Source organism: Ruditapes philippinarum, unplaced genomic scaffold (assembly GCF_026571515.1).
Source record: "Ruditapes philippinarum isolate M1 unplaced genomic scaffold, ASM2657151v2 ctg2095_1_1_1_1, whole genome shotgun sequence".
Taxonomy (NCBI): Eukaryota; Metazoa; Mollusca; class Bivalvia; order Venerida; family Veneridae; genus Ruditapes; species Ruditapes philippinarum.
In genome coordinates this window covers 105,432-128,281 of record NW_026856068.1, presented here as the reverse complement: position 1 = coordinate 128,281, position 22,850 = coordinate 105,432, and the positions used below count along the sequence as shown (strand labels likewise).

At 34.1% G+C, this 22,850-nt stretch overlaps 1 protein-coding gene and 1 long non-coding RNA gene across 2 annotated transcripts in view; one reads left to right on the top strand and one right to left on the bottom strand.

The window, feature by feature from the left end:
* The window catches only part of LOC132745312 (intermembrane lipid transfer protein VPS13A-like), a gene marked incomplete at its 3' end in the record, with an annotated part of 53,389 nt that overhangs the window by 16,671 nt on the left and 13,868 nt on the right, over positions 1 to 22,850 (bottom strand). The window contains exons 3-5 of the mRNA XM_060734202.1: positions 1,232 to 1,393; positions 620 to 742; positions 269 to 415 (exon numbers count right to left, since the gene is read on the bottom strand). Of these exons, the coding sequence (XP_060590185.1) occupies positions 269 to 415; positions 620 to 742; positions 1,232 to 1,393 (432 nt within the window). The remainder of the gene's footprint in view (positions 1 to 268; positions 416 to 619; positions 743 to 1,231; positions 1,394 to 22,850) is intronic.
* On the top strand, positions 2,640 to 6,828 carry LOC132745314 (uncharacterized). The gene is made up of 2 exons (XR_009627820.1): positions 2,640 to 3,332; positions 5,637 to 6,828. It is a non-coding gene; the product is annotated as an uncharacterized LOC132745314 (long non-coding RNA).

The following is a 22,850-nucleotide window of genomic DNA, read 5'->3' as shown; positions in this document are numbered from 1 at the left end:
AATTTTTAATCTATAATATCATAATTTTATGTAATCTTTTATGAAAAAAATCAGAATTGTAACACGACACACATTTTTCCCTATTGAATGAACATAGAAGGAACAAAAGTATGTGTTATCATGCAATAAAATCACTGTTGACATTCTGACACCAGATCTGGTTGGTACTTGAAAGTGATTAATATAAGCTGCAAGAACTTGTTTCGCAAAAGAGCTTAAATAAATATGTTTAAACCAAGTTGATAATCAAGAAAAAGCAGCGGTATACCTGAAAGATCATTTTCTTTTCATCAGAAGCAGTGGACGCCTTGATAACTGAAGCTTGTCTACGTAATTTCGGACCTTCTTTGTTCTTCAGAGGTAAAGTATCGCCAACTGACAGCTTTATTTTACCGTTTGCTGCATTTGGAGGGCTCTGTATAAAACAATATAAAACAATGTGAAGTAAACATTTTTTAAACCTATGTAGAAAACAGTTTGACAAAAACTTAAGAAAGCATTGTTTTGAATGAAGAAAACTGGAAATAAAATGTGTGAAAGCTTTTGCTACAAGTATAGAACTTGGGGAATAAATATAATGGGACAAGCAAATACTGAATTGATAAATTTCCAGCTTTACCTCGAAGGCATTGTCAAGCTTGAGCATCAAATCCTCTCCAGTGACGTTCTTTATAACGTATGGTGTCATAACTTCTCCGGCTTTTAATGTAGGCTCTACCAGAGCATACGCATCCCCAAATGCCTGTAAAAACAATATATTGACCATTATATTTTACAGTGCCTTCGCATTTGTGTAAACACTAAGAGCATTAATATTCATGATCAGTTTCTGGAGGTAAAATAAACTCAGTACCATTTTATTCAATTATTTAAACTGATTCCTCTTGATCAATTTGTTAAATTTAGGTAAGGCCCAGGTGCCGTAAAACTGTAAACAAGAAATGATTTCATTTTTGTTAAACAAAATAAGGAATTATGACCCTTTTTGTACAATAAAAGAAATGGCACCCCGAGTCCATTTTGATAGAATGTCCAAAATTTTGTGAAAAATTTTCTCAAACATCTTTGACCAATTCATTTTAAAGATATAATTATAGTTAGTACCCCCAAAACTATTTTAATTCATAATTATCCGAAGGTTATATTCTAGGCGATTTATCAAATATATTTAATGTTACTTTTGTATCTTTGTATTCAGAGTTTCTATAGACTCTCTCAACATATTACTTACCTTCCCTAGATTAGTAAGGCTTTCTAGACAGGCTTTTGTCATAGTGAGTTGTAGTGCATCTGTAGATTTCACGTTTATCGTCATCCTAGGTGGCGGCATTTTCACCGTCTCCGTTTCTTCGTCATCCTCGATACCAGCCTCGATATCATCATTCTTCATCACCTATACGTTTAGATGATACAAATTATTTGAGCCGAGTCACAACAAAACCAAAAATAATGGGTTTGCGACCAGCATGGATCCAGACCGACCTGCGCATCTGCGCAGTCTGATCAGGATCCATGCTGTTCGCTTACCGACTTTATTACAAGTAGAGAAACTGATAGCAAACAGCATGGATCCTGATCAGACTGCTCGGATGCGCAGGCTGGTCTGGATCCATGCCGGTCGCAGACACACTATGTTGGTTTTGTCGTGACGCGGCTCATTTCAGTTTGATTGTGTTGTTGGAAACACTTTATGTAAAATTTCTTGCTAGCAGAAACAACAACTTATCCCTGACGGGGTTTGAACCCTCACGGCCAGCATTCCTATGAGAAAACCTATGACATACAATATAACACATAATAAACTCTCCTCCCTTGCAGAAATATATACCGGTATTTAAAAAGTCCCAGTATTTCCCAGTTATGATCCTAGAAAATTCCAGAATGTTAAAACCAGTCTTGGCTATTCTAGTGTGGCCTAGGAAATACCAGTTACTGAGAACTAGGCATTTCTGATAATTTTTAAACAACTCATCAATTTCTAAGTTATACTAGGAATTGTAATTTATTTTCTGAGATTTCTAAGACTTAAGATTTTGCAAAATTCCTAGTCTTTAGGAATTACTTAGAATTTTCTTGTAGAACAAAATCCTTAACATCTGTGCTAAATTCCTTGAATCTTACATAAATTCCTAAAGACTAGGAATTCTCTTTGTTGAAAGTAAACAAGTAGATAAAGAAGGAAGACAAATAAAATTGAAAATAAAAATGTTTTTTTTTAAATAAAACAACATAGGGCCTACTGATCTAGATCTATTTAATAATATTTTTCTAGGATTACTATTATTATTTAGATTCTAATTGAAATTTAATAATCAATTGACCTTAATGGTCAACCTGCATTTCTGACAATTTTATCATTGGCCATTTAATTAATAGATAATAGGAGTATATAATCCAAAAAGAAATAACAAATGTACAGGCACTCCAAGTAAATCAAAGACGTATTAGGCCTATTATAAAACCTTAAAAAAAATCAATAATTGACATCTGAAGTATGTAATTTTTATCAGTTGTGTAGAGCTATTTTTAGCGCTGTCAAATTGCATCCACTGATGTCATGCTTCAGTGCACAGGCTGTGTGTATAAACCACTTTATACATTATACTGCCTGTTGACATTTTTATGGAGTGTGATTTGAACATATGTAGATCTAATTAGGGGTGGATTTAAGGTGATAATTATTGCATAGTTGAAAATCCAAAGTGGCAAATTGACTCTTGTGCAGATTTTTTCACGTGTCATATTTGTGCATTTCCAAATTTTCACGAGTCAAAACCCGAATCCCCGCGTCAATCGAGAGTCCTGAATTAAAGTAGGCTGACGGATATTAACGATGATAACTTAGTCTTTACTTAACCAGCGAACCTTTACGATTATACTCGAGCAATATCCGTATATTTACGCTAACCAAGACGAGCATAATTTCATGACGTATTGGATACGTATACTGATGAACGTAGCAACACAATTGTTTTGGAAACTACTGTAGAATTGTATGAAATTCAAGCGCTTGTTGGGCTTAAAATAATAGATTTTTGAAATAAAATTCAACGATATAATTGAAATTATTCAGTCATTGTATTGACAGCAAAAACAACAGAAGTACACGAAATTTTGCGAATCAAGCACATGTTACTGACGTAGTACACATGTTTATTACGTAGAACACAGGTTTATTGTGCGCGCAATATTCAAAGACGGCAGACACTTCGTCTCTTATCAACAGTGAACTGATATCGTCTCCCCAATAAAGACATACAACGAGGAAGGTGAAATAGCTCAAGCAAATTATCAGAAGAAGACCTTCAAAGCTGCAATCGGTGAAATTCACTGTGAGTATTATCATAAATGCACTGATTTTTTCCCAAACAGAGCCGGCGTGTTTATGAACCCCTAGAAAAATGAAGAGTCTAGAGATTATTTTAATGACCTTTCTTCACTTCTAAAAGCATTATTTTGTAACAATTTGCCGACTGTAACAATAGAAATAATAATTGTATTTCCAGCTTATTCCTAGTTACAGTTAAGATACTTATTTAAACCTTACTGGAAAAAATGCGTAAACGGACATTTGTCACATATTTTCGCGACCTGTTTTTATTTATTTCTTTGTTGAACAGGAAAGATATAATAATAATGAATAAAAAAACAAAGCATGCGTTGAAGATGGTTGTGCTTCCCTGCAGGAAATTGTTTGCTTATGCCCTCTAAAAGTTTAAAATATTGTTTTGAAAAATGCATGTTAGCAAGTTTTTTTACTTCCAGACAGTTTAATACCCTAGTATGCAGATAGTTCACTACCTTAGCAATTTTGCACTTGTATTAGAAAAAAAAAGTTTTTCATAAAGAAACAATATTTTTATATCACCATTAATTTATGTAGATCTAGTTATATATTAGAATATGATAAACAAGATCAACAAGAAAAGATAATGTTCAATAAGCCTACATCATGTCTGTATTTTAAAATAACACATTACTGACTGTATTTTTAAATCACAATAAGATACCTCCAAAAATTTATTTGAAACAGAAATCATGTTTTCTGTTTGTTTTTGATTTGTATGTGTGTGTTTTGAGTGTGATTTAATCTCTAGATTTCTGTGCATGTATAGGAATTATTGGACCACTAAAAAGTTGTCAAGGCCACCAAAATTTATCGGTCAGTGGTCCAGTCCCAGGTGACAGCCTAGCTAAAATGGTTTGTCTTTGACACTGCCTAAGCCTATACTAGAGAATCTGAATACTGGTCCATTAAAATAAATCCCACATGATGATTTGCAAAGAACAAAAATAGCACAAACAGTGACTGTCATACTTTAAGCACTAACCTGAATACATTGCCTTAATCTCAGTCATTGAATTTAAGATTTTTGAATATACTTGTCCGAATTCCAGTTTTGAATTTATTCTACTATATATTTAACTTAATTCTCTTAAAATTTACACTGGTCATGGGCCACCGGGCCAGTGCTTAATTCGATGACTGTAATCTGTTATTGTATTAGGGGCCAGGACGTGTAGTGGTTGAACACGCTTGAACAAGATATTTTTGTGGCCCCACTTTAGTGGCGAACATTTAGATTTACCCTTGTCCGTCTGTTCTCTTTTGTGTCGGATGTAACTCAAAAAGTATTTGACCTAGAGTCATGAAACTTTACAGGAATGTTGATCAGCATGTGTAGTTGTGCACCTGGGTATTTTTGTCTGGATTTATATAGTATTTTTAGAGTTATTGCCCTTGACTTAGTAAAATTTTGCAATTTTCAACTTGTGTCGCATGTAACTCAAAATGGGTTTGACATAGAGTCATGAAACTTTGCAGAAATGTTGATCAGCATGTGAAGTTGTGCACTGGATATTTTCGTGTGGATTTATTATCTTTTAGAGTTATTGACCTTGACTTAGAAAATTTTTGCAATTTTCAACTTGTCGCATGTAAATCAAAAAGGATTTGACCTAGTCATTAAGCCTTACGGGAAGGTCGGTCAGCATATGACTAGTTGTGTACCTTGGGTTCCGCTTGTGGATTTATCCCGTATTTGTAGAGTTATTTCCCTTGACTTTGTAAAAACCGTTTCATTATGTTGTGTTATTTATTCCTTGAGTGCTTGAGTTAGAATCAACCAACAATAATGATCAACATCACTAAATTACAGGAATAACAATGATAATAAATAATAATAAAAAAATACACAGTATATTTTCATAAGTTTGCCTTTTTTGGTGAACTTCAAAACTTACATATGTGAATAAATGAGCATAAAAACCGCCCTGGATTTTCACTTATCAAATTTCAAAATATGTACATGACCAGTTTATAACTTCAATAGCTTTGTATAACCAAAAGCTACAAATCTGAGGCCCAGAACAGAGTGTGTCATAAACACTTCCTTCATGAATGGCCATTTAAAAAGAAAATCAAATAACATACAAACCCACTTACCTGAAAATATATGTGAGAGTTTTGTAAATATTTAAGACACAGAAACCATTTTGTCAAGTTTGCAATGATTTTACTCGCTTGAACCAAGTGTGCATTCACTTCACGTCCTGCCAAGTGATTTGTATTTATTTCGTATTCAAATATCTTGGTATATTTCCATATGTAGAGAAATGTATTTGTTTGATTTCAGATAAGAATTGGTACCACAAGGCCACAAAGGGAGGAGTTCAACTTACTCGTGGATGATGTTCAAAGCTGAGGAGAGTGAGAGCTTAAATCTATAAAACGGGTCAAAACTTTTGATATAGAAACTGTCATAAATTCTTCAGTTAATTGAAAGAGGGCAAGTTGTACAAAATGCCATGGAGCTAAATATACATGGAGAAGAAACTGTGATGTCACACAGTTAAATTCAGTATTGTGTTCAGAATTGTGGCAGAATTGTGTTCTTATAAGTTTATCATATGTCGGGGATTTTCAGAGATTTGATGCATCCTTGGTAAAAATAGCCAAAACACCGTCATATTGAATTCCCGGAGGAAGATGAAACATTTTTTTGCTTAAATAAGAAGCAATAGTTATTTATTGTAAAAGGTACTATACACACTTTTCTATACAAATATTTCTCTGATGAAAATCTATGTAGGGGTATGTAAACAATAATTCATGGATATCGTCCAAGTTTAACGAGAGTGCGAAAATTGGAGACTATCGGGAAAACTCAATTATCACCGAAGCCTGCAAAGGATTGTGGGTCTGAATCTGACTATTATCTATTTTTAGAGCTTCCTATCTGTTGTGTGTATATATCTGTGAAAATGCAAAGAAGTCGTTGGATTACAAAAGATCAACATTTCATTTGATTACCAGAGATCATCAATTCACTGGATTACTGAGATTCTCTGTATGAAAGATTTGATGACAAGAAAATTATTAAACCGGCAAAAATTGGATCTTACAGCAAGGATTTACTCATTTCAGAAGACAGCAATAGAAAATGTAGGAGTTGCATGTAATACTGGAGGTTTCTTGCGTCATGTTTTGTACTGTTTCAGTGACATTTCTTAGACTGTTTAAGTGATGTCCCTCATTCAATCAGTTAAGAAAATGATGAAAAGCAAATTAAAATCTAGGAGTGACCTAGTCAAGTATTATAATGTTTTAACTTTTAGTGCTAAATTCAAAGAGGTGTCACATGTTACAGACTATTTTAAAAAAGGAATCTTAAGTCAAGTGTTATTGCCAAAGCTCATTGCATTCCAGTAACTACAATGATATATCTAAAGAAGTGTGTCTAAACAATACAAAAACAATTAAACTGTAAGGAAAATACTTTGTTTCATATGCAATCATGCTTTTTATTAAATTTAATAGTTTGCTTATGACTGATGTTGAACTGCTTGTCATTTAACTGGATTTAAAAGTGCACAATTTAGTTCACATCAGTACAATGTGCTTATGTGAAGTAATGTGATTGCCCTGTGTCCAATGGCATCTTGTATTGTCAGCAATTTCTTGTAATGATATCTTCTACAAAACTGATTATTTGATTTTAATCATAATGATCCTTTGGTGGCCCTAGTAACAGTAATTCAGCTGTGGTCCAGTCATACGGGCAGTTGCTAGGAATTTCCAGTACAATGCAATCCTAGGCTATTCCAGCCATTCGTTAGATCATGGAAATACCAGGAACGTCTGGGATATCCAAGTTCTTTGAAATGCCAAGGAATTACTAGAAAAAATGTTCCAAATACCGTGGGCAAGTCATTCTCAGTCATTCCTAAGATTATAAAAATACCAGGAGTTACTGGTATTATCATAGGTCTTTGAAATGCCTTGAAATGCCTGGGATGGACTAGAAAAATGTTCCAAATACCGTGGGCAGGTCATTCTCAGTAATTAGGATATCCAGTACAAGTCAATCTAAGGCATTCCTGGATTCACATTTTTTTTCTAGTTATTACCAGTAGTTTTCAGTCGTTCCAATTACCGCCAGCCAGTAACTGGAAATTCCTCAGATTTCCTTGCATTTCCTAGGAATTATCCCTGTAAATATTCCTGGGATTTCCCAGTAAAATCCTAGTAAAATCCTGGTAAATTACCAGTAATTTCTGCAAGGGCAGTCTCCAACAGATATGAGCCGCGCCATGACAAAACCAACATAGTGGGTTTGCGACCAGCATGAATCCAGACCAGCCTGCTCATCCGCGCAATCTGATCAGGATCCATGCTGTTCGCTTACAAACTTTATAACAAGTAGAGAAACTGACAGCGAACAGCATGGATCCTGATCAGACTGCGCGGATGCGCAGGCTGGTCTGGATCCATGCTGGTCGCAAACCCATTATGTTGGTTTTGTCATGACACGGCTCATATAATCTCACATCTTTCCCATCATTTTGTTGATTTGTTTGCAAGTCTGTTTTTTTTTATACCAATTTTAACACATTTTCGGTCATATCTTGGTGGTCGGTCCACCGGACCAGCTTCCTTAAAAACAAACAAGTAATCACCAATTTCTCTGCAAAGTGATCAACGAATAATCCTACATGGTTTCTGAATAGGCGGTGAATGACAAATAACAATAAGACTCCATTTCTCAGATCAATTGGCATTGAGAAATTTCACCTCAAGCTAAGCTGGTAGACTTGCCTGTTTGAAAAGACAAGGTAATAATATGCTGAATAAGTAAACTAGAACTCCGCGAGTCGGATGTGTTGCCTTGTGAACAATATAGTTTAGGAGAAATGGCAAGGTCAAAAATAAAATATGAAAATTAACAAAGGACAATAACTCAAACAAGAGGGCCATGATGGCCCCAAGAGGGCCATGATGGCCCTGAGGTCGCTCACCTGTATATAGCCCCCCCCCCCAACGTTGCAGGGCCAATTTAACCCAAGGGCTTTTATTTGCACAAACTTGGTAGACACCCATAAGAAGATGTTTCATGCTAAACATCTAAGCTCTAGCTCATTGGGCTTTTTAAAAGAAGATTTTTTTTAAGTTTTTACTATCATAACACATATAGTTAAAAACAATGACACCCCTGGGGCCGGGCCAGTTTTGACCCCAGGGCTTTTATTTGAACAAACTTTGTAGACACTTACTAGAAGATGTTTCATGCTTAATATCTAAACTCTAGCTATTTGGGTTTTTTCAAAGAAGATTTTAAGTTTTTGCTATACACATATAAAGAAAATCAATGACCCCCGGGGCGGGGCCAATTTTGACCCCAGGTCTTTTATTTGAACAAACTTTGTAGACACTCACTAAAAGATGTTTCATGCTTAATATCTTAACTCTAGCTATTTGGGTTTTTTCAAAGAGGATTTTTTAAGTTTTTGCTATACATATATAAGAAAAATCAATGACCCCCGGGCGGTGCCAATTTTGACCCCAGGGCTTTTATTTGAACAAACTTGGTAGACACCTATTAGAACATGTTTGATGCTAAATATCTTAGCCATAGCTCTTTGAGTTCTTTAAAAGAAGCTTTTTTAAGTTTTAATTATATGCATATAGGGAAAATCAATGACCCCCCGGGGCGGGGCCAATTTTTACCCAAGGGCTTTTATTTGAACAAACTTGGTAGACACTTATTAGAACATGTTTCATGCTAAATATCTTAGCTCTAACTCTTTTGGTTCTTTAAAAGAAGATTTTTTAAGTTTTTACTTTATGTATGTAGGGAAAATCAATGACCGCCTGGGGTGGGGCCAATTTTGACCCCAGGGCTTTTATTTGAACAAACTTGGTAGACACCTATTACAACATGTTTGATGCTCAATATCTTAGCCATAGCTCTTTGAGTTCTTTAAAAGAAGATTTTTTAAGTTTTTACTACATGTATATGCATATAGGGAAAATCAATGACCCCCCGGGGCGGGGCCAATTTTGACCCCAGGGCTTTTATTTGAACAAACTTGGTAGACATCCATTAGAACATGTTTCATGCTAAATATCTTAGCTCTAGCTCTTTGGGTTCTTTAAAAGAAGTTTTTTTAAGTTTTTACTATATGCATATAGGGAAAATCAATGACCCCCCGAGGCGGGGCCAATTTTGACCCCAGGGCTTTTATTTGAACAAACTTGGTAGACACTCACTAGAAGATGTTTCATGTCAAATATCTAAGCTCTAGCTCTTATGGTATTTTAAAAGAAGATATTTAAAATTTTTTCTTTCGGTTGCCATGGCAACCAGATTTCTGCATGGAATTAAATTCTTTGAACAATTTTTAAAGGTGACCACCAAAGGAACATTCCTGTGAAGTTTGGATGAAATTGGCTTAGTGGTTTATGAGGAGATGTCATTTAAAGTAAAAGTTTACGGACGGACGCCGGACGGACGGATGCCGGACCGACGGACGCCGGACCAAAAGGGATCACAAAAGCTCACCCTGTCACTTTGTGACAAGTGAGCTAAAAAGAGGTCAAAATATGCAAAATTAGCTCTTAATGCGTTAGTAACACAGTAGAAATTATTGTGATAAATACTGCAAAACAAGTCATTAATCACAAATAACATGTAAATTATTTCTTGAACATTGAATCTTTTACTTTTCTTAAAATTTTAGTAGATTTTTTTCAAGTTCGATTTTCTTGATATATTTTGGCTTAATATATCACGAGGCATGAAGCTTTAAAAACTTTACTCTCAACATATTCAGCAATCAGAACTCGGCTATTACTAAATAATTACTTATCCAAAGTTAGACAGAAATATCCAAGAAGATTATAACGATTGCAATTATTCGGTGAATTCGTTTAAGTGTTGTTTTTTTTTTCCGAGAAAAAACAAGTGCAATTTATTGTACTGTAATACAAAATTTAAAGTGTATTCCAAGAAAACAATTGCATTATATATTATTGTGATACAAAATTTAATGCCTATTCCGAGAAAATCAATTATGCATTATATTGTATTGCAATACAAAATTGAATGTGTCTTCCGAGAAAAACAAGTGCATTATATAGTACATGTTATTGTAAATACAAAAATTTAATGTAGTTTAATGATATCTGTAATGTACATTTTGACCGTTAAAGGGGATTGGTCTTCAATGGGCAACAGTTTCCTTAAAGAGTATAAATGACCCGCGTCACGACAAAACCAACAGTAATGGGTTTGCGACCAGCATGGATCCAGACAAGCCTGCGCATCCGCGCAGTCTGATCAGGATCCATGCTGTTCGCTTATCAACCCTATTACAAGTGGAGAAACTGACAGCGAACAGCAATAGATCCTGATCAGACTGCGCGGCATGCCTGGCTGGTCTGGATCCATGCTTGGTCCGCAAACCCATTATGTTGGTTTTGTCGTGACGCGGCTCATATATATATTGTAATTCTTTCATGGTTTGCTGTTTTACATGTATGTCTGATACTTGATATTATGAATGTAATTATTTTATGGTATAACAGACCTTTCATTATTGACCAATTCTCTTTAAAATAAAACTTTAAACCATAACATCCCTGACAATAATGCTATTTTTAGACGGTGTCTAAAAGGAGCTAGGGAGCAGTGTGACCTATCGGATGTGTTGAGTCCTAGGTGTAACTCAATTGCTAGTTGCAGCCTCATTGTATTTAAGTTTATGTTTGTTCACACTCATTAGTGTCTTGATTTTTATACATTGTACGAGAGAAATAAAAATGATTGTTTGTTTGATTTCTTTGGGTTTTATGTCAAACCGACACACAGTATAATTGGTCATATGACGACGTTCCAGCTTAACTGGTGGACGAAGACCTCAGGTGCCCTTCCGTGCATTATTTTAGGGACGATGGAGCACCCCGAGTAGAACATGCAGCTGCCATTCCTTAAGCTAGCTGGATAGAATATTAAATGGACTTTGACTTTTGATAATATTACTATAGTAATCTACTTATTTAAACTAACTGAATTAATAGTTATATACACATTGCTAATTATATAAAAATGCCTGTAAAGGAGGCAAATATGTTCAAGCTCGAAAGGGATGTTATAATTATAACCCGCAATTACTAACTACTTAAAAAGTTTGGTATTTAAATATATATATATATATATATATATATAGAAAAAAAACTTCCTTAGTGAAAGTATTTTTTTTTTTTTTTGATACTTAATACATTCTAATTGCTTAACAAGACTTTCAATTAGTTTAGTTAAATTAAGTTTCCTTAAAAGCCACATCATATTTGATAAACAACTCGAAGGGGTTTTTGTCACAAAAACCACGATGAAAGTACATGCAAAACCATAATTATATCTCACACGTAATTTATGTTTTTCTAAGGATGGGTTAGCAGCATGTATCATTTCTTTCATGCATCAACAAGTACACCACTTCAATTTTACTTATCTTAACACGACCCACATTTTTCCCTATTGAATATAGAAGAACCGAAAGTGTGTGTTATTTAAGAAATAATATATCCCAAACTGTGATTTTAATCGCTCAATAAAATCACCTGTTTGGAGTTCGGATGCGAGGAATTATATTCACGAGGGCGTACCCCGAGTGAAATAATAAATGCGCTTCTTAACGACATGTTGTTGATGTTGTGTTAGAATCGAAATAATAAAATCCAAATCGGTGATTTTATCACTTGATAACATCACTGTTGTTAGAATCGAAATAATAAATCCAAATCGGTGATTTTTATCACTTGATAACATCACTGTTGTTAGAATCGAAATAATAAATCCAAATCGGTGATTTTATCACTTGATAACATCACTGTTGTTAGAATCGAAATAATAAATCCAAATCGGTGATTTTATCACTTGATAACATCACTGTTGTTAGAATCGAAATAATAAATCCAAATCGGTGATTTTATCACTTGATAACATCACTGTTGTTAGAAATCGAAATAATAAATTCCAAATCGTGATTTTTTATCACTTGATAACATCACTGTTGTTTAGAATCGAAATAATAAATCCAAATCGGTGATTTTACCACTTGATAACATCACTGTTGTTAGAATCGAAATAATAAATCCAAATCGGTGATTTTACCACTTGATAACATCACTGTTGTTAGAATCGAAATAATAAATCCAAATCGGTGATTTTATCACTTGATAACATCACTGTTTGTCATTCAGATGTGCATCATTATATCACTTGGGCTACGCCCTCATATGATTCCTCGCATCCGAACTCCAAAACAGTGATGTTATTGAGTGAATAAATAAAAATCACAGTTTGGGATTAAAAAATTTTTTTTAATAAAGTGTTTTACTGAATCTGAAAAGCTTCTTGGATGTTCAAGTTGACAATTGTCTAACGTTGAAACTTCAAAAATTGAACAAAAATATAAAGAAATGCAATTATAGTAATCTCTATATTCATGTACGGTTAAAACATTATCTCAGTTTACATGCCAGGAAACTTTTCTACAATGACTATATTATTATATAGACTATTGCTGTTTTAATTTGGGGAAATTGCTCAAATGAACTTCTTCTTGAGAGAATGCTAAAATTTCAGAAACAAACAGTTCGCCATTATTCTAGATAAAGCCTGCAGATGCACTATTCTGACCTATTTTCAAAGAAGATGGCTACAAAAAGGCTATCCAAATGTACAAATCATTACAATGAAGAAAACTCACCATGCTACATAAAAGGAAAATTTCAAATTTATATACATATACAACTACATGTTATAATAATGCACTAGCACGTGTACATGTTATCAATTAAAGAAAACTGATGTTACTAGTATTTATTTAAGGCACATTATGCCTTTAGAAACAAGTAAAATGGTTATATTCTTTAGAAAGTACAAAATAGTGACTAAGACACTTAATCACCTGAAAAAGCTAAATGTGAAATAAGTTTAAAAGCAAGAAAAATTGTAAACACAGTACATGTAGCATAGTAACCCTTACCCTTTAACCTCATATATACGAAACAATGCACTTTCGACCCCCCCCCCTTCTTTAAGGCCTCAAATAGTGGAAAAAATATCCTGTTGGGCCCCAAACACATGTTTTTCATTTGAGAACCCCCAACCAAAAGATACATCAGGGGGGTTGCCAGAAGGGGGATGTGCCCCCTTCTGTTTGGGAGGTTTGAAGGGGGGTTGTAGTCCCCCCTCATTTTGACAGGAAATTTTTTAAAAATTTTTAGGCTAAAAATTTACCCAAGTCGATTTATAAAAGGGAATGTGTAAAACCAAAGCTGAAAAGGGATTTGAACTCTTTTCAATCCAAATTTAGAAATTGGGAGCACTTTGAAATCAAATTTTTATTTGGGAAAAAAATTTAACAAAATAGGATTTTTGGCAATTTTTAGATGTTTCCCCCCATTGGGCCCTGGGGAACAGGGAAAAATTTTAAACCCGAGCATTTGTTACAAAGGCATGAAACCCCGTCAACATTGGTTGGGAATGTTTGATTAGTATTGAAAACAGTTTTTTTTAGTTTATAGCCCAAATTTTAACATGTAACGGGAGATTTTCGAATTAAAACAGAAAATTTTTTAAAAAAATGCTCATGAAGTAATTTTGTTGAAAAGTATAACTGTGTCTGTACTAATTGCCAAAATAAAAACAAGAGCCATTGCTGGGCAGGGGCAATGCTCAACTTTTTTTTCTTTTTCTAAAAGCGAACAAATCTTTTAAACAAGAGAGCATGATTGGCCCTGAAGTCGCTCACCTGTATATAGCATCCTCCCTGCTCCCCCCCCCCCCCCCCCCATGGCAGGGCCGATTTTAACCAAGGGCTTTTTTTTGAACAAAACTTGGTAGACACCCATAAGATGTTTCATGCTAAACATTTAAGCTCTAGCTCATTGGTTTCTTAAAAGAAATGTTTTTTTTAAGTTTTTACTATACACTAGTGCATATAGTTTTAATAAATGACACCCGTGGGGCGGGGCCAGTTTTGACCCCAGGGCCTTTTTATTAACAAACTTTATAGACACTTTACTAGAAAGATGTTATCATGCTTAATATCTAAAACTCTAACTATTTGGGTTTTTTCAAAGAAGATTTTTAAGTTTTTGTTATACACATTTTAGGAAAATCAATGACCCCCAGGGGCGGGCCAATTTTGGACACCAGGGCTCTTATTTGAACATATTAGTAGAGCACCCCATTAGAACATGTTTTCATGCTAAATATCTTAGCTCTAAGCTCTTTGAGTTCTTTAAAAGAAGATTTTTTAAATTTTTACTATATGCAATAAAAGAAAATCAATGATCCCCTGGGGCGGGGCCAATTTTGACCCCGGGCTTTTTTTGAACAAACTTGGTAGACACTCATTAGAAAGATGTTTCATGCTAAATATCTTTAGCTCTAGCTCTATGGGTTCTTTAAAAGAAGATTTTTTAAAGTTTTTACGTTATATGCATAAATTATAGGGAAAATGCTCAATGACCCCCTGGGGCGGGACAATTTTGACCCCAGGGCTTTTATTTGAACAACTTGGTAGACCTCACTTAGAAGATGTTCTCATGCCCAAATATCTAAGCTCTAGCTCATTGGGTTTTTTAAAAGAAGATTTTTGTAAGTTTTTACTAATTACACATATAGTTAATAAATGGACACCCTGGGGCGGGGGGGCCAGATTTTGACCCCAGTGCTTTTATTTGAAACAAAACTTTGTAGAACATTATTAGAAGATGTTTTTCATGCTTAATATTTTTAAACTCTAGCTGTTTTGGGTTTTTTTCAAAAAGAGGATTTTTTAAGTTTTTGCTATATACACATTTTTAGGATTAATCAATGACCCCAGGGCGGGGCCCAAATTTTTTGACCCCCGAGGGCTTTTATTTGAACATACTTTTGGTATAGCACCCATTTAGAACATGTTTATGACAAAATATCTTAGCTCTAGCTCTTTAAGTTCTTATAAAGAAGATTTTATTATGTTTTTACAAATATGCATATAGGGAAAATCGAGACCCCTGGGGCCGGGCTTAATTTTGACCCCAGGGTTTTTTATTTGAACAAACTTGGTAACACTCATTTAGAAGAGTTTTCGTGCTAAATATCTTAGCTCTATGGGTTCTTTTAAAAAGAAGATTTTTCTAAAGTTTTTACTATATGCATATAGGGGAAAATCAATGACCCCCTGGGGCGGGGCCAATTTTTCATTCCAGGGCTTTTATTTTAACAAACTTGTTAAGAACCCAATTAGAAACATTTTTGTTTTTTTTTTTTTCCATGCTTAAAAAGTAATTCTTAGTCTAGCTCTTTGGGGTTTCTTTAAAAGAAGATTTTTTAATAGCTTGATTACTTACTATGCACATAGGGAAAATTCAATGACACCTCTGGGGCCGGCCCCAATTTTTGACCCCAGGGTTTTATATTTGAACAAACCTTGGTAGACAACTCATTAGAAGATGTTTCATGCTTAAATATCTTAAGCTTCTAAGCTCTTTGGGTACTTTAAAAGAAGATTTTTTTACGTTTTTACTATATGCATAATAGGGAAAAATTCAAATGACCCCTGGGGCGGGGCCAATTTTGACCCCAGGGCTTTTATTTGAAAAACTTGGTAGACACTCACTAGAAGATTGTTTCATTTGCCAAATATCTAAGCTCTAGCTCTTTACCGGTTTTTTGAAAGAAGATATTTTAAGTTTTTTTTTCTTTCGGTTTGCCATGGCAACCAGATTTCTGCATGGAATTAAATTTTTTGAACAATTTTTAAAGGTGACCACCAAAGGGAACATTTTTTCCTGTGAAGTTTGGATGAAATTGGTTTATTAGTTTTATGAGGAGATTGTCATTTAAAGTAAATTTTTAAGTTTACGGACTGGAGGGGACGATAAAACGGGAAGGGGAGGGACAAAAAAAGCGACCCAAAAAAAGTTTCACCCTTTCACTTTGGGGACAGGTGAGCAAAAAAAATTGGGCCCCAAAGGGGGACAAAAAAAGGGCCGGGGTTTTGATTTTTTTACCAAATTTCATGAGGCTTTTGGATGTTCCCAAAAAATTGTTTTCCCAAATTTGCCCCATTTATTTTTTAAAAAAAATTTCTAAGTCGGAAAAAACGGAAGGGGGTTTTTGAGCGGGCCCAGACCTAAATTTAATCCCCCCCCCAATTTTAGGGGAAACCATAAAGAAATTTTGGCGGGTTGCTAATTTTTCAAAAAAGGGCTGTGATAAGTTTTTGCTCCCGAAAAGTTAAAAAAATTTTTTCCTTTACATTGACCTTTTATTTTTAAAAAAATTTTAATTTTAAGTTTAAAAAAAACAGGAAGTGGATGAGCAACAAGACCCTGAAAAAATCAAATCCCAAGTATGGGACCATGTGTTGATGCTGTATGCTAAATTTTCAAGAGGCTGTGATAAGTAGTTGCTGAGAAAACTGTTACGAAATTTTTTGCCTACCATTGACCATTAATGCTGAAAAATGTAAATAGTTGATAAACAGGAAGATGGATGAAGCGACAGCCCTTGAAATAGAATCCCCCACGGTAGGGACCACATGTCAATGCTGTATGCCAAATATCAAGAGGCTGTGGATGAGTAGTTGCTGAGAAAACTGTTACAAAAATTTCCTGCCATTGACCATTAATGTTGATAAAAAAAAAAAAAAAGAAAAATTTAACTAAGTTGGCAAACAGGAAGTGGATGAGCAACAGACCTGAAATCAAATCCCACGGTATGGGGACTATGTGTTGATGCTTGTATACCAAATACCAAAAGGCTGTGATAAGTAGTTGCTGAGAAAAACTGTTACGAAAATTTCCTACCATTGACCATTAATGTTGAAAATTTAACTAAGTTGATAAAACAGGAAGTGGATGAGCGACAGACCTGAAATCAAATCCCACGGTATGGGACCAAATGTGTTGATGCTGTGATGCCAAATATCAAGAAGCTGTGATAAGTAGTTTGCTGAGAAAAACTGTTACGAAAATTTCCTACCTTGACCATTAATGCTTGAAAAAAAATTTAACTAAGTCGATAAACAGGAAGTGGATGAGCGACAGACCTGAAATCAAATCCCACGGTATGGGACCATGTGTTGAATGCTGTATACCAAATAATCAAGAGGCCTGTGATAAGTAGTTGCTTGAGAAAAACTGTTTACGAAAGTTTTTCCCCGCCCGCCGCCGCCCACCTGAAAATTTAACTAAGTCGATAAACAGGAAGTGGATGAGCGACAGACCTAAAATCAAATCCCACGGTATGGGATTATGTGTTGATGCTGTATACCAAATATTCAAGAGGCTGTGATAAGTTTAGTTGCTTAAGAAAACTGTTACAAAAGTTTTTTCCCCGCCCGCCCAACATTCACCATACTATAACCCGGGTTTGCACCAGTGCAAACCCGGCCAAAAAATAAAGAAGTGCAGAGCAGCAAAGTTTCTGTGCACTGCATTCTTATCAATAAGATCTATCATCCTATGAAGTTTTCATGTCCATAGCTTTTATACTTTAGACAAAATATGAAAGTATGAAATTTAACAAGGCAATAACACAAAAAAATAAGAAATGGAGAGTACTGGTTCTTGTGCACTGCACTTCTTCTTAATGAGATCTATCATCAAAAGAATTTATGTCCATAGCTTTTATACTTTAGGAGAAATGGCCTGGACAAAAATAAAGTATGAAAATTAACAAAGGGCAATAACTCAAAAATTAAGAAATGCAGAGTACCAGTTCTTGTGCACTGCACTCCTTCTTAATGAGATCTATCAATCAAATGAATTTTTAGGTCCATAGCTTTTATACTTTAGGAGAAAATGGCCTGGACAAAAATAAAGTATGGAAAATTAACCCAAAGGGCAATAACTCAAAAAAAAGAAATGCAGGTACTGGTTCTTGTGCACTGCACTTCTTCTTAATGAGATTTATCATCCAATAAAGTTGTAAGTCCATAGCTTTTATATTTTAGGAGAAATGGCCAGGGGACAAAAAATAAAAGTATAAAATTAACAAAGGGCAATAACTCAAAAAATAAGAAATGCAGAGTTTTTGTTCTTGTGCACTGCACTCCTCCTTAATGAGATCTATCATCCTATGAAGTTTCATGTCCATAGCTTTTATATTTTTAGGAGAAATGGCCCAGACAAAAAATATAGTAATGAAAATTAACAAAGGGCAAATTAACTAAAAAATTAAGAAGTTTGGCAGAGTACCGGTTTTGTGTGCACTGCACTTCAGGTCAATATAAAGAAGCATGAAATTACCAATTTTTGAATTTTAAAATCTGATTTAAAAATTTGACTGATTACGTTTCCCCCCCACAATTTAAGGGGACGCCAAAAGCCGACAACGATGCGAAAAAAAGGAAACCCTTATATGTTGCCTTTTTTCTAGGGGGCCCACAAAAATACGGGTAACTATGTTTTTCATTTTAAAAAAATTCCCTTGTCTTAGTTTTTAATTTAAAGTTTTTACTTTCTGTTTAAATGTGTGATTTGTCTTTCTTTTCCTTTTATTTAAAATATTTAAAAACTTGTTTTAAACAAATAAAAAAGCACAAAATTGTTTTCATTTATTTTTTCCAGCATTATCTATTAAATTATAAAATATAATAAAAAAAAACTAGTAAAAAAAATTTAACTTTTTTCATTTTTTGGACGTTTCTTTGAAAATTTTAATGTTTTCGAATTTGAACATCTTCAGGTACATTATAGAATAAAGGGTCGAAATGTCCTTTCATTTTAAGGGTCTAATGTCTAAGGGGTCTAAGTGACAATGGGTCGAGATTGTCTTATGGGGTTTCGGGTTGTCATACGAACTCCATTTATGGTGGACATTTACTTAGAAACTACGTTTCATGCCAAAATATCCAAGCTTCTTTAGCTTTTTTGGATTTTCAAGAAGATTTTTTAAGTTTTACTATATACATAAATTTAAGAAAAATCAAATGAACCTGGGGCCGGGGGCCAATTTTTTGCTCCCTAGGGCTTTTTTTGAAACAAACCCTTGGTAGACACATCCACTAAAAAGGGATTTTTCATTGCCAAATATCTAAGCTCTACCACTTTCCATTTTTTACAAAAAAGATTTTTTAAGGTTTTTTTGTAAAAAAATTTCTTTCGGTTCCATGGCAAACCCAGAGTTTTTAGGGAAATTTTAATTTTTTTTGGGAAAAACCTTTTGGGTTAGAGCGCATGCAAGGGAATATCCCTGCAAAGTTTCAAAAAAAATTTTGGCCAAGGGGTTTTTAAGGGAGAAGTTTTAAAGAATTTTTTGACCCCAAGGGAAAAAAACGGACAATGGAGGGAAGGGGACAATGGGTCACCCCCCCAAAAGCTCATCTTGGGGGACATTTTTTGGTGAGCTAAAATTTGGGAAGGAATTTAAAAAATGGGGGGAAAAAGGTTTAGAAAAAAGTAGGAAGGGTTTTGAAGGCCTGATAATAAGGGCCCTTTTGGGAAAATTTTTTGAAAGAAAACCCTTTTTCATGATCACTGGGGCAACCCCCGTGAATTCTCCATGTCTTCAAATTTAAATTAAGTTTTTTTCTTGCCATTTGTGGCGTTTTTGTTATATTTAAAAAAACCCCCTGTGAAAAAACACAGAAAAGGGCCCGCAGTAAAGGGTGTAACAGGGCCCTTAAAACAAAATTTAAACTAGAAATGTGTCATCATGCCACGGATGCCCCCGCATGCAGCCAAAATTTCAAATGTTATAATATTAAGTTCCAAATTTGTTTGCACAAATTATTTTTTTCATTCTAAGTTTCAAAGCCCTTAAAACTTTTCAATGTTAACACAAACCATTTTTATACAATGTTCAAGGCACTGAAATTATTCAGTCTTAACCTTTTGAAAATAGCATATTGCATATTTGTAGCCAAAATAATGGCTATATACATTTCCACAAAAGTATGAGTGCTAAAACTGAAAGTTCAAAATTTTTCCAACATTCAGGAAAGATAAATTTGTTCAAAATCATTCAACCATGACCAAATTCAAACTTAAACTGCTTATTCCTAAGATGTATCTATATTATTTTCAGATGAAAAGGGACATAACTCTGCCAAAAAATCATCAAACCATGACCAAATTCCAACTTGACCTGCGCATTCCTTTGACATATCCATATGTCAATTTTGAGTTGAATATGTAACAACTGTTGGGTTGATAATGAACAAAAACTGTAAATTTTATATCATTTTCAAAGTAAAAGGGGCATTACTCTGCCAAAAATCATTGAACCATGACCAAATTCGAAACTTTGCCTGCGCATTCCAAAAAACATATCCATATGTCAAATTTGGGTTGAATGTGTAATACTGTTGAGGAGATAATAAACAGAAACTGAAAAATTCATATTATTTTTAAAGTGAAAGGGGCATAAACTCTGCCTAAAATCATCGAACCATAAAAAAATTTTTAAAAATTTAAACCTGCGGCATTCCCTTGGGAAAAATCACTTTTTTTAAAGGAGATTTTGGGCCAAAAAAAAAATTTCATTTTTTATAAAAAAATTTTCCAATTTTTAAATAAAAAATTTCCTAAAACCCTAAAAAGCTTTTGGGGAAAATTTTTTAAAGGGACATTTAAAGGTTAAAATCTTTTTCCAAATTCTCCAAAAAAAATTTTATCTTTGGGACCAAAATTCCGGGGAAAAAAACCCCCAAATACGGGAACGCGCAAAACCCAATTTGCTAAATATTTAAATTTGATTTTTTTTGCAAATGTATTTAAAAAAGTCCTAAAAAATTTTTTCTCTACTTTAAAAATGAAGGACAAAAACAAAAATTTTCTTTTGATTTAAAAAAACCCACAAAAACCCCAACTTTAAGTGCAAACTTTTTTCCTTTTAGTTTCCCCAACTTTTTCCAAAAGATTTTTTCATAAAAAGCAACTAAAATTTTTCCCCCCCCTTTGACCAAAATAAAGGGCAACGGGGTTTTTTTTTTGAAAAGGGGGACCCAAAATTTTTTTAAAAATTTTAAAAAGGCTGGATTTTTACCCAAAACCCCATTTCCCAAAAAAATTTTTTAAATTTCAAAGCATTTCAACCATCTGTTTTTTTCCCTTCATTTTTTTAAAAGAAAGCAAAAGGTTTTAAACCCCCATTTTAAAAAAGGGGAAAAAAAATTTGAAAACAAAAAAAAACAAATTGGGGGTTCCTATTTCGTTTCCCTCCCCTTTGTTTCTTTCCAAAATTTACTGGGAAAAAACCAGGGTCAGAAATCCCCTTTAAAAAAATTTTCTTAAACCCTTTCCCATTTATTGCAAAAAGACTAAATAAAGGGTTTTCCCCGCTCACACCCATTCAGTGAAACAGCTTTTAACATCAAATTCATTGACACTTGGATTTCTTGCAATCAATTTGACAAACAAAACTAGTAGGCACTGTTTTTTCTTGATTAACTAAGGCATTTTGATTTACTTAAATCATTCCCTTTTAATTCAAAAAGATGACAACAATATCAGTTTGCAGGGGAAAACACTTAAAATGGTTTAAAATCTTATCTCTCAAAACAGAACACAACAGGTCTCCAATCTCTGGGCAAATTATCAAGTGCTAAAGAAATATCAATCTGGAGTCCCTCAGGGCTTCCCTATATTGGCCCGCTCTATTCATTCTATATATAAAGACTTGCCTTTAAACCTTCCAAACATCTACTGACATGTTTGCAGAATGATACAACTGTCTTCCTTTCATTTGGATCGTCTATTGACTCAGTCTTCAGATTGCTACAAAAACAGCATTGACATCATTCTACGACTGGTGTGCAAGAAACTCTATGCTACCAAATCCTCAAAAAACAAAAGCAATGATAATCTCCCCATCAAATATCATTTACAACACCATCAAATCAAGCAATGATTACATTTTGAAAATGCAGGAAAATGACATTGAATTTACTAACTCTGAAAAATTGCTGGGAATTCACGTGGATCATAGATTATCATGGAACTGTCAAATTGAACAGCTGATTAAAAAATGCAACTCATTACTGTATCTTCTCCTCCGTATCAAACAGTACCTTAACAAACAAATGAGAATAGTTTTTTATAATGCATACATATTACCACACCTTGATTACTGCTGCACTATTTGGGGAAATTGTAATGATGAATTACTGAACAGCATATACAAATTTCAAAAGAGAGCCGCCCGTATTATACTTGACAAAGACATTGATACACCTTCAGAAATATTGTTTCATGAATTGAATTGGTTAAAAATACATGACCGCATCCATTATAAAAAAGCAATTCTTGTTTACAAATCCATTAACAATCTATTGCCACATTATATGTCTGATTTATTTTCACATACAAATCACACAACTCTGAGATCAAACACTCAACAGACACTACATATACCAAAACCTAGATTAGAATTTTGCAGAAAAGCTCTTGCTTACTCTGGGCCTAAAATCTGGAACAAAATACCATTACATATCAGGCAATCAAACAGTCTTCCACTATTCAAAAAGTCATATTTAACATGGTGGTTCTCTGGTGGAAACCTCTG